At 35.6% G+C, this 17942-nt stretch overlaps 1 protein-coding gene and 1 pseudogene across 8 annotated transcripts in view; both read left to right on the forward strand.

Annotated features, from left to right (window-relative positions):
* The window catches only part of ANKRD12 (ankyrin repeat domain 12), a 116723-nt gene extending 100490 nt beyond the window's left edge, over nt 1-16233 (forward strand). For 7 of the 8 annotated variants that reach the window (XM_023507610.1, XM_012812177.2, XM_023507611.1 and 4 more), the window contains 4 exons: nt 4510-4608; nt 9187-9330; nt 12845-12940; nt 13417-14660. In XM_023507610.1, the coding sequence (XP_023363378.1) occupies nt 4510-4608; nt 9187-9330; nt 12845-12940; nt 13417-13602 (525 nt within the window). In that variant the 3' untranslated portion in view covers nt 13603-14660. Of the gene's footprint in view, nt 1-4509; nt 4609-9186; nt 9331-12844; nt 12941-13416 lie in introns of all 8 variants that reach the window. The other variant, XM_023507608.1, reaches the window with a different exon arrangement.
* On the forward strand, nt 11232-11327 carry LOC111721867 (annotated as a pseudogene).
* Nucleotides 16234-17942: the final 1709 nt, after the last annotated feature.

Raw genomic sequence — 17942 nt, forward strand, 5'->3', positions numbered from 1 at the left:
GGCACCATTACACTTTAGCTCAGGAGATACTGCAAGACCCTGTCTCAAAAAATAATATTCAAAGAATATAAAGCTGGCAACTTTCTTGGGTTTTCTTATTCCCCAATATTTCTTTTCTAAAAGAGTAATTTTACCTGAAATAATATTTACTGTTACAGGCTTAAAATATAGGTATAAATATAAAGATTATTTAAATTTGAATTCTGTACAAACTATTTCAATAAGAGCAACTTCAAATAAACCATGTTAGGTTGGTTCCCTAATGCAGTGTGTTGACTTCATATACATGTAGGTCACTACAAAAGTTTTGAGACAGAATCCATTATGGTCCATTATTTCACTTCCAAAGAGTAGTTGGCAGTGTCCTTTCTGATTCACCTGTGTAAATTTCAACTTGCTTGGCTTATCAGTCTTCTGGGGAGGTCTTCATTTGTTTTCATCCATGTGAGTTTCATGAGTTCAAGTCTAGATTTTGCTGCAAACCAGCTGTGTGATCTTGAATGATTCACTTCTTATCTCTGATCCTTAGTTTCCACATTGATAAAACAAGAATATCTACCCTACTTCAAAGCAGGTTGAAATAGTGTATGCTAAAGTCCATTTAAAACATTAAAAAAACTATGCAGTTTTAAGGTGTTACCATTATTTTTCCAGCTTCAAGTGACTTTAAGATTGACATTTAATAGAACTAAATATATGAACTCCAGCCTTTTGCTCATGAAAGGCTGCAAGTTTGAGTTTATTAAACTCCTATGTTCAAAATACAGTTTAAAAATATATATATAGTGTTAAAAAATAAAAATTAAGACCAAAGTAACAAATATTGTTTAAGCACTATATTATTTTGCTTACCTTCCGTTATGGTTTTATTCATTTATTTCCTCCTAGCCAGCTAATTACCATTTCATCAAAATAACCTTTCCTCATATTTATGTGATCTGGTTGTAAAATCCATTAGAAGTTTGGTGAAATGTCCCTAGAATCCATCTAAGTGTTTATTCTTCCATTAATTACTTTCCTCAGAATTAACTAGGATACTGCCATTTTTCCAGAGGAAATCAAGGTTAGAAAAAAGTGAAACTGGCTCAGCGGCTAGGGCATCAGCCACATACACCAGAGCTGGCGGGTTTGAGTCCAGCCCGGGGCTGCCAAACAACGACAGATACAACCAAAAAAAAAAAAAAGCCAGGCATTGTGGCAGGCTCCTATAGTCCCAGCTACTTGGGAGGCTAAGGCAAAAGACTTGCTTAAGCCCAAGAGTTTGAGGTTGCTGTGAGCTGTGATGCCACCGCACTCTACCAAGGGTGACAAAGTGAAACTCTGTCTCCAAAAAAAAAAAAAAAAGTAAAACTGCAGGTCAGGTTTGCCAAAATCAAATGAATAGGGAGAAAAAAAGAAACTTGTTACAATCTGCAATCTACTGTGGCCACTGGTTACAACATACCCTACAGAAATCTTGGAGGAATTCCAAGAGTGGGTGATAAGAGGCAAGTGTACCCCTGGGAAACTGTAAAGCGAGTGAGTATTCTTGAGGCTCCTGGGACTCATAGATACTGAACGATAAAATCTGCATACATGATTCACTTAAAGGTAGATGTGGAAAAGAGCAAAGGGAAAATTTTCTCAAAGTCTCCATGTATCCTTCTGGTGATTTTTATCTCTCCTCTATATGTTAGAGATTGATGATTCCAACAACTCAAGCCTCTGTCCTTAGCTTCTTCTGGTTCCACTTGAATGTCCGTTAGCTGAATCGCAGACTCAGCATGTCAACACTGAACTGAACTTACCCAAAAACCTGCATCACTCCCTCCTCCATTTCTCATCACCTTAACTATGATTTGCTTCCTCAATTGCGCAGACACAACAGCAAGCTGTAAGACTTGACAGTAGCTCCCTGATACCTATGTTCTATGTAAATACCTCGTCCATGGTGTGTAACTACATTCTATTGCACGGGTCAGAAGAAGCTTTCATGGTCAAATAAGCTTTGGAAATACTATTAATCTAAAAATAGGCTCGGCGCCTGTGGCTCAAGCGGCTAAGGTGCCAGCCACATGCACCTAGGGTGGCGAGTTCGAATCCCCAGCCCGGGCCCGCCAGACAACAATGATGGCTGCAACCAAAAAATGGCCGGGCGTTGTGGGGGGCGCCTGTGGTCCCAGCTACTTGGGAGGCTGAGGCAGGAGACTCGCTTGAGCCCAGGAGTTGGAGGTTGCTGTGAGCATGATGCCATGGCACTCTACCCAGGGGGATAGCTTGAGGCTCCGTCTCAAAAAAATAAATAAATAAATAAATAAATAGGTTGCTTTAACACAGGACTTCTCAGAACCTTTAATGTGTTAATTGTGAGGCTCCAGCATGGGTATATGTGTACAGTGTTTCTCAAACTTAATTGCTTTTGGCACCATTTCCTATAAATTATCTCTATGGGTTTTATGTTCTGTGGAGCCAACTTTAAGAATTCTGTATCCTTTACAGAATAGACTTCAGCTTCCATTGCTCTGCCCTGCTGATCTCTCCATCATCATTTCACCATTTCTTTTGTCAGATTTGATGTTCCAGGAACTCAGGACTCCTTGTAGCTGCCTGTGGATACCATGCTGTTTACTTTATTTTATGCCTTTAATCATCTTGTCCTCTCTTCTTAGAATTAGCTCTCTCCCTAAGCCTTTTATTTTTTTCCCAACAGTGTCTCATTTCTCTCCTTAGTCTTGCTCGCTCTTTGAGACACAGCTGAGGCATTACCCCAACCTCAGACAAGTAGATACAATTCCTCTACACTCCTTGAGATAACTAGAGGCCTATATGATTTTGCAAAACTGAAACAAAAGCACCAAATTAAATTTAAAGTAGTTGACAGAATACAGAAATGAAACAAATATACTGAAATTAGAGGCCTTAAGAATGATTAGCCTAATAAGTTATGTGCCCTATAGGATTCTCCACATTCTGTTTAAATTGAATAAATCCTTATGATGTTATTTAACACAGTTTTCAGCCCCCTATAAGCCTTGTAAACTGAATGCTGATTGTAGAGTCTTGCTAGATTAAGGTTTGATTTTTGGCAAGAGCTTTTCACATGTGGTGTTATATGATTCCTGTACACCACATCAGGAAGCAGATATAATACCCACTTGTCCTATTAGGCAGATGAAGTTGACAGTTAAACTACTAATTAAGAGTCAAGACTTGGCACCTTTGGCTCAAGTGGCTAAGGCACCAGCCACATACACCTAAGGTGGCGGGTTCGAATCCACCCTGGGCCCACCAAACAACAAACGGCTGCAACCAAAAAATAGCTGGACGTTGTGGCAGGCGCCTGTGGTCCCAGCTACTTGGGAGGCTGAGGCAAGAGACTCAGTTGAGCTGAGTAGTTGGAGGTTGCTATGAGCTGTGATGTCACGGTACTCTACCCAGGGGGACAGCTTGAGGCAAACAAACAACAAAAAAAGAGTCAAGTAAGTTGTGTTGTGCCAAAACATACTGAGATAACTTAGGTTTGCCCTATTATCTTGACAGTAATTATAAGCAAGGAAATACAGATACTCAGAGGTAAAGGAAGATCATTCAGAGGTCACAGATGGTTATTGCCATCTCTTATATGTCTGTATTTTAAGAGTGGAATGCACATGTATATTCAGTGAGTTTCTTTAACCAGATAGCAAAGTCCAATATCAAATTAGAGATGAATCATAGGCTTTTTAGAGTATGAAAATAAAATTGTGTAGGATGACACATTCAATAAAGAAGTTTGAAAATCACAAATTCATTAGGCCACTTTATCTACTTTTATAAAAGATTTTCATTGAGTATAACACTGAGGACTTCAGTGTTTGATTTTTAATTGTGTGCAAAGGGACTTCATTCACTGTACCAATAAACTCAGACTGCTGTAATCTTTAGGTGTGTTTCCTCCATGTTTGTGCCAGCTTTCCTGTTTTTGTGACTCCTCCCTCTCTGTGAGCTGTCACTGATACTCTAAAATGTGTCTCTTTATAGTAAACAATTTTCTCAGTCCTGATTTGCTGTTTAAAATTTGCTGTGGCCAGAGAGGGAGGGAGATTGGTGGGGTCACCTCTATGGTTTATCTTACAAGGGTACAAGTGAATCTTTCTAAAAGCAGAGTATGAATGTTTTAACTCAATAACCAAGAAAATGGCATGAAGGTTATCTTGACCAGTTTGATGAGAGTATTTCAAAATGTACATGAAAACAGCACACTGTACCCCATGATTGCATTAATGTACACAGTTATGCTATAAGAAATTAAAAAAAAAAAATTTGATGTGGCCAACCATCTCCTGTTGCTGGGATACTCTGCTGTGTTTCACACAGTTAGAATGGACTGAGAAGCAATAACCAGTTGTATAATTAGTACTATATTATTTAAATCACAGATCATCAGACCTCTTTTTTTTTTTAACTTATGCACTAAAAGGTTTAATTTTAAAAGAATAGTTCATTATTGTAAATTAATTATAATATTTTTAACTATATTTTTAAAATTAGATCACACCACCGCCTTCACTGTCAGATCCACTTAAAGAGCTTTTCCGGCAACAGGAAGTTGTAAGGATGAAACTACGTTTGCAACACAGTATTGAAAGGGTAAGAAATCTTTAAATTTATACTTACAGTGAAAAAAGCTATTTTACAAATAGATTTAAATGGCTTACAGTTTATTAGTGGATTTTCCTTATTTAGAACCATTGAGGGAAATAGTTTGATTTTGTTATCTTTTGCTTATCCAAATATAGGTAGAGAATTTTTAAGCCTATTTTAGGATAGCTGCTCCCATATTACAATTCACATTTATTATATTTTCAGTATGATCAAAATCAAATAATATTTCTTTACCATTTGTTGACTGTGTAGAACTGCAACAGTAGATTCCTAGTGGGATGTGTGGATTACCAAGTTTTGGAGTTACTGCTTGGTACCAGTTATTTTAGGGCTAACGTGCAAAATGCTTGTAAAGGTAGTGTTTCTTTGTCCTTATAAGGTCTACTGTAGTATCTTGTTTCCCGTGGTTAGTCTTAGCATGAAATGACAGGGTAAAAACCTATCCAGTTATTTATAGAAATTTTAAAGGTTGTTTTGCCTGGATTTGCAAAAATATACCTTCTTTATCTTTTGGAAGGGTCAAAGTCCTCTGAAAATGTAGCATATAAGCTACAGCCCTTCACAGAAATACACATCGATTCATGTGCAAACACAATCTCTTATGTAATTTCTTTGATTCATACATGATCATTCCCCTAGCAGAGGTTCTTAACCTTTTTTTTGTTTTTTGGACTCCTGTAACAATCTGGGAAATTTGGAACCTTTTCTCAAAATGTTTTTAAGTGAATAAAATAAAGTTCATAGAATTACAAAAAGAAGCAACAAAAGAAGAATGAGCTGATATAGAAACACAGAATTTACAACCCTGTGTGTGATCTAATATCAATGAGTAGTTTGTTAGCAATAAGAAATTATGTAATATTAACACATCAACTTCTATTTTAGCCATCACACATGTCTGAAGCCACCTGGTATATATTCTTCATCTATGTACCCATTCAGGTTACAGAAAGACATGCCACCATCAGATAATTAAAAATCCTCATTTGAGGTGGTTCATTCCTGTAATTCTAGCACTCTGGGAGGCCAAGGCAGGTGGATCGCTTGAGCTCACTATTTTGAGACTAGCCTGAGCAAGAGTGAGACCCCATGTCCACTAAACGTGGAAAAAAAAAAAACTTAGGCAAGAGGATTGCTTGAGCCCAAGAGTTTGAGGTCGCTGTGAGCTATGACACCACTGCACTCTACCAAGAGTGACAAAGTGAAACTGTCTCCAAAAAAAAAAAAAAAAAATCCTTATTTAAACTGTGAAACTTGCAGAATTTTAACAAATAACAAAATGACATACCACCTTCTGCAAATTGACTAATGAACATTTAATATTACAGAATACTAGACACATCAACTTACATGTCTGACCAATATGAGAACAAAAACTTTACCAGTTGGTGGCTAAATAGCAAGAATTGCTTCATCCTCGGCCAGCTGTGTTGCACAAGTGTTTCTACACAGAGAAACTGCAGTTGTGTGTCAGCAGATCAAATTACTGCTGGACTTTGAAAAAATTAGTATGAACATGAAATTTTGAGGGGATATCTGTAGAAACTAATATAAATTTCGAAATATATGTCATTTCTATGGATGACAAAGTAGTAGATAACTTGGGGGGTTGTGAACACATTAATAATGGAAAGAAATGCCTGTTGGACATCAATGAGAACATAGAAGTTTTTTCCATTTCAAGTTCACATACACCCTTCTGTTATTCTATCCATAGGCTTCTCAGGGTCATTTTCCCCACAGAAAATAACACTTTAATGCTACGTTAAATGAATGAACAGGGCTTGCAACCAGAGGCCCTGGTCCATTTCCTCAGAACTGCCCCATGCTGCACTCTCTCTACGTAAGAATTAAGAGGAAAGAGTGCTTTGACATGCTCTGTTCTAAGGGGTTCAAGGACACAAGATTTAAGAATGTTTATCCTAAGTGAAATGTTTGGACTATCAATTAACATATCTCTGTTAATTATTTTAGGAGAGGGAAGGTCTAACCTTAGGAAATACATATATTCCTCACATGGTGTTGGCTTTTGAAAGGTTTTTTTGTTACTGCTCTTAATCCTACAGAACTACAACAAACTTTTAGCAAGACACTTCTATTTTTTCTTACATTTGGGTCAAGTTTTTGGATATTTATTGCTTCAAGTTGCGCTGTAAATTGTGCTTAAATTAATAAATCATGAATGTTAGACTTAACCTGTTTATCATTTGTCACGTAGGACCTTTGAAGTTAAGTCTTTGGACTGTTTCTCTTTGTTCTTTCACTAAATTATATAAATACAGCAAAATTCCGCAGTGATGTGTATATGCATGACCTGCATTCTTCAACTGGGGAATACTAAAGTTCTTAGGGGTTGAGGGGATAATGAGGAACATTGTTGGGGTTGGGAGGAGGAGATTAGAGCATCATTCTTATTCTTCCAGCCTAGTCTCCCACATAAGGCCACGAAAATGATGGATGTTATATAACTGGGGAGTTCCTGGAGTCTCTCCTCCTGTCCTTAAAGTTCTAGTTAGCTGCAGGTCTCAGGTTTATCTCCATTGATGTTAAGCCAAAGAATAATACAGTTACCACCAGATGGCACAAGTCTAGTCAAGATCAGGATGGCTGGGATCTGCAGCTAGCCTGGAGGATTTCTGAGTTTGCTGTGTGCATATTATCTAGATCATTTTATTAACCTTATGGTAGAGTAACTCTGCATGTTACATAATTGGAAGTTTTGGACCCCACTTAATACATTAAGGCAGGATTTTACAATTGTTAGAGGTTTACAAGTAGTTGGTGTCACTATACAGTATGTTTATTTCTATGAAAATATTTATTATAAAAGACAAGCTGCCATCCCAAGGGGAAACCACTCAAACCTTTTACAACAGCTATAAGCAAAAAGACAGGTAATAACAAGTGTCAGCAAAGGTATAAAGAAATTGAAACCTTCATACATTTGCTAGTGGAAATGTGAAATGATACGGCTACTCTGGAAAAGAGTTTGGCGGTTCCACCAACCTAGCAGTTCTCCTAATTATTTACCAAAGAGAAATGAAAACATACATCCAGACAAAAACTTGAGTATGAATGTTTATGGCAGCATTTTGTTATATGAGCCCCAAAGTGGAAACAATTTGGAGGGGAAGCAAAAGTCCCTCTTTCGATCTTCTGGGATTGAGAATTAAATTGACATAAGGTAAATTGACAGGAGAAAAATGTACAGATACAAGTTTTATGACACTCAGGAACTCTCATAAAGACAAACCCAAAGAAGTAGGAAGACCTAAATTTTTTGTGCTAGGTAAAATATATGAGGAGGCTAAAGAAAGTGAAAGTTATTTTAACAAGTCTGTTTGTATAGGATTCTCTTGGCCTTGAGTCCCTATCTCTGGTCATAAGAATGTTTCTTTCTTCCTGTTACCAGGAGGACATCTTTCACAGGGAAGTTTTTTGATGTATTACACATTGGAATATTACTCAACCCTAATATGGAATAAGTACTAATGTGTGCTACAGCATGGATGAACCTTGAAAACATTATGCTGGGTGAAAGAAGCCAATCACAAAAGACCATATATTGTATGAGTCTTTTATGTTAAGTGCTTTATTAAATAGGTAATGCATAGAGACAAAAGGTAGGTTAGTTGTTGCCAGGAGATGGAGGAAGGGACAATGGGGAGTGACTGCTGCCAGGTACAGAATTTCTTTTTGGAGTGATGAAAAATGTTCTAGGGGTGGCGGCTGTAGCTCAGTGGGTAGGGCACCAGCCACATACACCCAGACTGGCGTGTTTGAACCCAGCCTGGGCCAGGTAAACAACAATGACAACTACAGCAACAAAATAAATAAAAATAGCTGGACTTTGCTACGGGCGCCTGTAATCCTAGCTACTTGGGAGGCTGAGGCAAGAGAATTGCTTAAGCACAAGAATTTGAGGTTTTTCTGAGCTGTGAAGCCACAGTGCTCTACCTAGGGTGATACCATAAGACTCTGTCTCAAATAAATAAATAAATAAATAAATAAATAAAAATGTTTTGGAATTAGTGTTGGTTGAACATCTTCGTAAATATACTGAAAGCTACCATTGTACTTTAAAAAATAATTTTAGGCTGAGCACAGTGGCTCATACCTGTAATCCTAACACTTTGGGAGGCCAAGGCAGAAGAATTGCTTGAGTTCAGGAGTTCAAGACCAGCCTGAACAAGAGTGAGACCCCTTCTTTACTAAAAAGGAAAATTTAGTTGGGCATGGTGGCCCGTGCCTGTAGTCCCAGCTACTCGGGAGGCTGAGGCAGGAGGATCTCTTAAGCCCAGGAGTTTGAGGTTGCAGTGCGCCATGTTGATGCCACAACACTCTAGCAACAAATTGAGACTCTGTCTCAAAAAAAAAAAAAAGAAAAGAAACTACCAATTTTGGAAAGAAATTTTATACTTTTGGAACACTTCTCAAATTTCTCAAGCTTGCTGTGAACAAAAAACTACTCAGATTCAGGTCTTTTAGTGTATTGGGGTTTTTTTATTTTAAAAACAATTTGTTGAAGATTGATTTTTTTTTTTTAATTTTTTGTTCAACTAGGAAAAACTCATTGTATCCAATGAACAGGAAGTTCTACGTGTTCATTACAGAGCTGCAAGAACATTGGCAAATCAAACACTGCCATTTAGTGCTTGTACTGTTTTATTGGATGCAGAAGTATATAATGTACCATTGGACTCTCAGGTAAAATGTTCATTGATAACATTTAGAATAACTGCTCTCAAAAATAAAATCTGAGATTTTTTTAGTATATATGCTATCAAAGAAACTTGAATTCAACAGTCCTTAAAGCTCAAAGAAGATAACTTTTTCCAACCAATGTACTTCCAGATCAACTGATCCTCTATTTTCTAAAGCAGATAGTCACCATATACAAATGTGTTTAGCATAATGCCCTTACAGGTAACATGTAATTTGTTTCTAAGTAGATGTTTATAAGTTAGTTTTGGCCATCAAGCTGCTTAAAAACAGTATAGTCAGGTAGCACCTCTACATTGTGGTGGTACTAAAACAAGGCCAGCCTCCCGTTTGGACCTTGAATCGTGGTGGAATACATTCATTGTGAAAAGACTAGAGCAGTATTTTCAATAAAGTTTACTGCCACGTAAAATTATAGGAGTTCAGAACCAGTCGTAACAGTTGTGAGTATGCCTCATAAACCAGAATGAATTCATCAGTCAAAAGAATGTAATGATTAAAATTTTAAAAAATATAAACACAGAACAATTGTCATTAAAAAAAACAGACTAGGAAATGTTTTTTAAAGCAGACAAACTAGTAATTCAAAGGATAGTAGGGAATGTTACAGGAAAGGATTGTGAGCCCCCTCTGGGCTTTATTTTGCTCATCTATAAAATCATTGATTTATAGATAAGTAGATGTCAGACTTTAAGGCACCACTTTATTTCAAGTGAAAGTGTTCAGTGTTCTCTTACCTGTTAAATTGTATAATTGAATCTTAAGAAAACTAAGGAAATAGATACTGGAAAGGCCGAAGACTTTTAAAGATTTTAAAGGGAAGAATGGATGGTTTTTAACAACTAAAATTGACCGGCTTGGCGCCTATAGCTCAACCAGCTAAGGCGCCAGCCACGTACACCTAAGGTGGCGGGTTCGAATCCCCAGCCCGGACCCGCCAAACAACAATGACGGCTGCAACCAAAAAATAGCCGGGCGCTGTGGCGGGCGCCTGTAGTCCCAGCTACTTGGGAGGCGGAGGCAGGAGACTCGCTTGAGCCCAGGAGTTGGAGGTTGCTGTGAGCTGTAATGCGACAGCACTCTACCCAGGGGGACAGCTTGAGGCCCTGTCTCAAAAAAAATAAAATAAAATAAAATAAGATAAAATAAAATTGACCGTTCAACCATTTTGCTGGAGGCAGGACTAGACCATGTGGTATCTTGAGGTCTTTCTAAGTTTTGAGCAATTAGAGAGTAATGAAATCAATTTTAGAGCAATGTAAGTGAAGCTTTATAATGAAGCTACAAGAAAGTCTCTTGAACATTTCTAGTTCAGGGTGGTTGAGTAAACACACAACCTGTTATTTCGTCATCCACCCAAAACTCATTGAAATGACAAAAGACATAACAAAAATAAATACATAGCAGAGCTGGAAATTGATGAGGGAAACTACTAAACCAAGAAATTTCTGATAAGTTATAAAAACAGATATAAATCATATTGGTAATGAAATACAGCACAACTGAGAAATGCTCAGCCTCAAGTTAAATGAGAGTTTCAAAAATAAATGTATTTTCCCAGTAAACTCTCAGAATTATCCCAAAAATCAGAAACAAAAGATCATACCACAATAATTTTAACAGTAAAGGACTGAAAAACTTAATCTTTCTCTTGAGGAAAAAAAAAAAAATTCTATATCAAGCTAAAGAAATTATCATAGACTATATTTTATTTTCTTAGATTTCTACCTAAGACTTATTTTCTTTGTTCTTGCTTCAAAGTAAGTGATGTAAATTTTCTATTATAAAGAGATTTTGATAAATTTAGTAATTTATTGTATATCCAACTCCACATTTTCTTAGTGATCCAGGCCACATGACTTTAAATTCAAATTAAGTTTGATGAGATCCTTTTGTGGTTCATAACCACATGAAAATTGGGGTTTTGTGAGATATACCTCTCTCAAACCTTGTTACTATGTTGGCACATTATGCATGTGGCCTGACATGGAAAAAAATGTTTAACTTGATAAGATATCAAAATGTGAGGCTTAATTCTCTTAATAGAGAAAATTATCCTAAAAAATATTTCTGCATTTTAGTGACTTAAATATGCCACCCTTTCACAGTATGGCACACATTTTGGTTGCAAGAGGGACTCTATCTAACAAATTCAAATATTGTGATTTGGTTGTTTGTACCCTCACATCATCGACCTGAAATGAAAAAAAAAGTAGAAAAGTCTATGTGAATAGCCTCTGAGGAACGAAGTGGGGAAGAATGTCTACTTTTTCTTGGGCAGGGGCTGGGACCATCATCTATGAGTCTCTTATCATTACTTGTTCTTTTTCAGAATAAACTTGTAATATTTTTTAAAGATTCAGTAAGATTTAAAATAGTCAGAACATCTTACTTGAAGACCAAAGATGAAGTGATAGTTGCTAAAAACTACAAATGTGAATTGTGGCTACCTGAAGCCTGTGTGCCACTTTGGCTGGTGGTAATAGTAGCAACAGCAGTCATTTGAGTGAGCGCTGGAATGAGTGCTTCCTGTATGCCCACAAATTGGGATAAGGGCTTTAGAAACACTCTTAATTCTTAAAACAAGCTTGAGAAAGGTAATCTTAATCCTATTTTATTGAATAGAAAATTGAGAATGTATAATTAGTTCCAGATTACACAGTTACAGAGCTGAAAATTAAAGATACCTTAATTCCAAAACTGTTACTCAAGAGTTAATAATAGAGCCAGGCACAGTGGCTCAGGCCTGTGATCCTAGCACTTTAGGAGGCTGAAGTGGGTGGATTGCTTGAGCTCAGGAGTTTAAAACCATCCTGAGCAAGAACAAGACCCTGTCTCTATACTAAAAATAAAAAAACTAGCCAGGGCATTGTGGTGGGTGCCTGTAGTCCCAGCTACTTGGGAGGCTGAGACAAGAGGATCACTTGAACCTAAGAGTTTGAGGTTGCTGCAAGTTATGATGACACCAAGGTATAGCATGGCACTCTACTCAGAGCAACAAAGTAAGACTCTGTCTCAAAAGAAAAAAGAAAAAGAGTTGATACAGAATTTCTTTATAAGCACTCCAAAGATTGGTCCTGGAAAAAATGTTGGCTGGAAAAACAGCTGTCTCCCATCTGGATGCTTTTTCTCCCTACATAAAGTAAACTTCAATGTTGAAATTAAAGCTGAAATTTAATAAACTAATAATGTCACAGACACAAATACCTCAAAACTTGCCTTTTTCAGATGTATCTTTGACCAAGAGAGCAGTAGAATTCTATTTAGTTAACAACTAAATCCAGCATCCTGTGAATTCTAATAACTAATCTGTCTACTTATTATGGGGAAAAAAAAGCTTGATAAAACTTTAGCAGTATTCGATTTACTTTTTATCTTTTTTGATATATGTTCTCATCATTACTAAAGGGTATATGGTATAAAAAGATAGTACAATGGCATATAGATTTTGAAATGGTTTATTGTGTACTGTTCAACTACTTTTAATGTTCTCTTTTAGTCGGATGACAGTAAAACTTCTGTGAGGGATCGCTTTAATGCAAGACAATTCATGTCTTGGTTACAAGATGTGGATGATAAATTTGACAAATTAAAGGTATGTATATTTAAAAGTCAACTTACATGAGTGCTCCCCCTACACGCCCACAATTGGAAAGGTAAAAGGAAATAAAGACCACAAGTCTGTTTTAAGGACTAAGGTGGGATAAAAGATGAAACTGCCACAGAAAAAGTGTAGTTTCCAGTGTGGGTCTTCGTGTACCTGTCTTGTAACAGCCATGTCACGTGACAGACTAAGACAGTAGTATCAGAAGAAATACATTTTGCAGATCTGTAACATAAATTATTTGAGATTTTGAATCATTCAAAACTTATTTCTCCCTCGATTTTCATTATGAAAGCAAAGTGGCAAACCCTGAAATAATTGGCACATGGGTACAAACAGGGTAAAACAGAAATTGATTCATAATCCAAACCCTTCTCCTGATGGATCCATCTGAGTCCCTAAAGAAACTACAAATGAGATTAAATTTTAACAAAATAACCAATTAACTCTTTTCTTCTTTTAAACAGACCTGTCTTCTAATGAGGCAACAACATGAAGCTGCGGCTTTAAATGCCGTCCAGAGATTAGAATGGCAGCTCAAACTCCAGGAACTTGATCCTGCCACCTATAAATCTATCAGCATTTATGAAATCCAAGAGTTTTATGTTCCCCTTGTTGATGTTAACGACGACTTTGAATTGACTCCTATATAGCCATTGCTTCCTGACAGTATCATTCCTAAACTGCTGATGATCAAGCATTCTACTGTGGAACACTGCCTTTTGACAAAGAGACTGATGGTATGCCTTTACAGTTGCTGGTAAAGTTCAATTAAAGTTGGGGTATGTGGTAAACACTGTCATTTTATAAAAATGAAGAGAGTTCTTGTGGATCTTAGATCCAAACAGTTTCTAACAGAAAACCATTATTAATAATGGTGAAAGGTAACTAAGAGCACGTTGGCAGACCGTGAGAGGTATTTAGAAAGTTAAGAGGCTAATAGCGCTGGAAGTTGTTAGCACTCTAAGTAATGAGATAACCACTAGTATTCAAATCTCTTTCAGGTTTTAATAAAAATCTATCAGTAAACTGAAAGGTTCAATTCCTACCAAATAATTTCTAATGTGGAAGAAAAACTTGGCACAAAATTTCTTCAGTTTATTATATCTGTAAATTAACTGTACAGTTTTCTTTTTGAAAGTTTTAATATTGTCTTTTTAATAACTTATTTTATACATATTGTGCAGATGTAAATGTTGTAATTAATGGTCAAAACGTATACAAAGGGATTGGTAGTCAAAACTTGTACAAAAAAAAACTGTAAAACTGTTTGTCTAATGTTTTATTGGACCAAAGTTGTAGTTTGTATGGAGTGTAGTAGTACTGTGTTCAGATAGCAAAACTTTTAAATAAGGCATGCATGTGTTTGAGTTAGCTTGTTTTCATCACCATAACTGTAATGATTGTTTGTATTGCATGCTTCCTATAATTTAACTCTCTCCACATGGATGCCTGGAACAGTGTAAGGCATTTCATGCTAGTCTCCTGTGACAAAACCTGTGACTTACTGTGTTGGACATATTATTTAGAATTAGTCACATAAAGAAACTTAGCTCTTTTTTCATCTCACAGTAGAGCCTGTTTCCCCTTGGAAAAAAAATGCCTTTGAATGAAAATTCTGAAATTGTAAATGTCTATTTTAATACTCAACTATAAAAGAATCTGTGAATATATGTAAATATATTTAATAAATTTTATTGGTCATGTTAAATCATTGTAAAACTTTTTTACATTGCTTAAATTTAATGTTTTAAGCTTAATAACCTTTGCACTTTTAAAATAAAAACTGAGTACGCAAATCAAAAAGATATTTAGTAGTAAATTTAGGAATATTCTAATCAATTTCAAGTGTTTATGAAAATTTGATTAATATGGTTTTTTTACTCGTATCAAGATGTAAAATTTAATTTACAAAGTTTTATAATTGAAATAAGATTTGGTATGCTGTTTTCTAATTTTAAAAATCAGCAATATACTTAGAAAAAGTCCAATTTCTCCTGTAACATGATATAAATTAAATATTCAGGAATTTTTCAGATCTGAAACCCGCTGCTGAACATGTTAAATGTTTTTGAAAGGAAAATTAGGTTAGTGTAAAATTCATAAGTTTGTGAGGTAAAATTTATGAAATTTTCCACAATACTTTCTTGAATTTAAAATAATACTGAGTGTTTTCTATTCTGCTGGAGAAAAGCATAGCAACTATATGAGAAATGAAGTGATTTAAATTCAGCTTGCAAGGTGGAAATCCCAACTAATGGGAGAGAATGTAAAAGTTTTTGAGTGCAAAGGTACATATTAAGCTTAGGGATTTGAATTTTTACATCAATTTATATTTTAATTCTTACTGTACTTGGCATGCGCAATAAAGCAGCACGTGTAAAAAAATACACAGTGCAAGGACTTTATTATAAAGGTTGGATGTAGTTTTCTTAGAAATGTAGGTGAGAGATTTTGGCCTCTTTTATTAGATGAATGGGGCCAGAAAGGCAGGGTAGATTTTAAAGCACTGGTTTTGTTGAAGTTTAGTTTATTAAGGCTGGGAACATTAAAAGCTAATTTATAAAGCAATACTTTTTAATATGAAAAACTTAATGCAAAGTTTGTTTATACTTTTGCTTAAAAAGGAAATTTGATGAGATAGTGTGACAAGTCATAAAAGTCAAAATCCAGATTTTTTGAGCATTGATATTATAAAAAATCAGAGAGGGTTAATCTTATAGACCATTTTGTTTTGATGGTCCAACCAGAGAAAGGGCAATAGGACTGGCCAAACAGAACACAGTTCAGAAGAAAAAAGCAGGAATCTGGTGAATGTTAATCATTCCAGCTTTTTAGTCTTAACCACAGTTCTCTCACCCTCTTCATTGGGTACCTCAAAAAGCTGGAGCCTCCCTCCCATGATTCTGCTTCTACAAATTTCCTTTGTAAAGTGACTCAAAACTAATCATGATAGCTTAAAAGACAAGTTAATGCCTTCTCCTTGGAAATTTATTATCAAGTAAGTAGTTACGGGCTTTTGGTAATAAAGATATTCCAAAGCTCTGAAATGCTACAAAAAACAGAATGGGAGTATATGCCTAAAATGGTTTTGGGTTGATCATGAAAGAAAAATAAAGGATGGTCTAATCAGTGATACTTTTTAAACTATTCAAATATCATGAACAAGATACTAAATTGTACCTAAGGCATTGTATTTCTTTAAATCTTGTTCTAAATCATATCTGTTTAATAAATGACTAGTTGATATTTGTGCATGTTATTTAATAAAGAGTTATATTTTTATAGAAAAATTAAGAGTGAAATGTGTGCTAAATGTTTTTTACTTATTTTTCCCCCTCACATATGATCATAAGCCAAACACTAATGTTTACTTGGCAGCTAGCAAAACCGCAGAACTACTTATCTTGGGAAAACAGCCACCTGCTGAAGAATACTCTTTCTAGTTAAAATCTATTCAGCAATAAGAGGTCTCACAAATGAATTTTTAAGTACAGGCACACCACAAAGACACTGCAGGTTCAGTTCCATAGCACCACAGTAAAACACATTAGCAATAAAGTAAGTCATGGATTTTTTCATTTCCTAGTACACACTATACTGTAGCCTGTTTAGTATGCAATAGCATTGTGTCTAAAACGCAGTGTACATACCTTAATTTAAAAAATACTTTATTGCTAACAAAATGAGCATATACTGTTGGAAAAATGGCAACAGACTTGCTTGATGCAGGCAGGGTTGCCACAAACCTTCAATTTGTAAAACACGAAGTGAAGCACAGTAACACCATGTATGCCTGTATTACACATACTATATAAACTTTCTAACTGCAAAAATGTTCAGGACCCCAGGAAGCTCATTTTAATGGAACTTAAGAACCATAGTTAGAAAACCAAGTGCAGAGCTAAGAAACCCAGATTTTTATATATAGGAATTGACCGTTTAAAACAGTCAATGATACAGTCTTCCCCTTTTAAATTTAAAGAAAGCATTTTCACAATTTTTTAATTTTTCAACTATCTGAGGCAAAAAGACTGTTAGATAATATTTGGAAAGGGTGTGTGAATAGTGGTTAAAATATCTTGTAGTGGTTTCTCGGGAGTTATCTTTGTACCTAAAATGGAGTTTTATTTATTTTTAGTGGTTTCTTGGGAGTTGTCTTTGTACATAAATGGAGTTTTATTTATTTTTTATTTTTTCTTTTTTTAAGCCTCCATAGGCTTAAAATTTCCCACCCATCCAAAATTTCTAGTCATTAAAACCAGGATTCATAGAAGAAACTGAGGCAAATAAAGTTTGAACAGTTTCATTAGTCAGAATGGTTAAAAAATATCTAGAATTACAAATATTAGCAATAGCAAAAAGGACAACTAGAAAGATTGCTGGATTTTTCTAGTCATTAAATGCAATACAGTATTTACAAATGTTTTTGTACAAGTACTATATCTCCATAAGAGAAAGTAACAAAAATTTTAACCTAAACAGTGCTTGCATGATGATTCAGTTTTATTAGGTACATTACTCAGAAAATATATAAAGCACATTTAACTCCATTGATATTTTTAAAAAACTGTATTCCATATCCAAATTATTCAACTAATACTAGAGCTTTTAGATAGCTATCTTATTTCCTCAGTTTTTAAAAAAAAATTTGCTATATGGTATAGCGTATGTTTACAGGTTGAAAAGCACCACCTATGTACCCATAAGAGCACTTAACAGAACCTTTCTCCCCAGTTTTTCTTCTAATTACAATCTGTATCCAATAAAGATACATAGATATTAGGTGGTTTGGAAAATCCTAATAAATGTAAACACTTGTGTTACAGTCACCCAGATCAGACCATAAAAAATTTCTGTTATCCCAGAAGCTTCTCATCCTTCCTGTCAATATCCCAGAGGCAACCACTGTACTGTTTGCCACCACCATATAGTAGTACCTAGTAACGTCACAGGAATGGTATTGGACAGCATATACTCTGTGTCTACCTTC

The sequence above is a fragment of the Otolemur garnettii genome, unplaced genomic scaffold (assembly GCF_000181295.1).
Source record: "Otolemur garnettii isolate 467f Iridium unplaced genomic scaffold, OtoGar3 scaffold00193, whole genome shotgun sequence".
In the NCBI taxonomy this organism is placed as follows: Eukaryota; Metazoa; Chordata; class Mammalia; order Primates; family Galagidae; genus Otolemur; species Otolemur garnettii.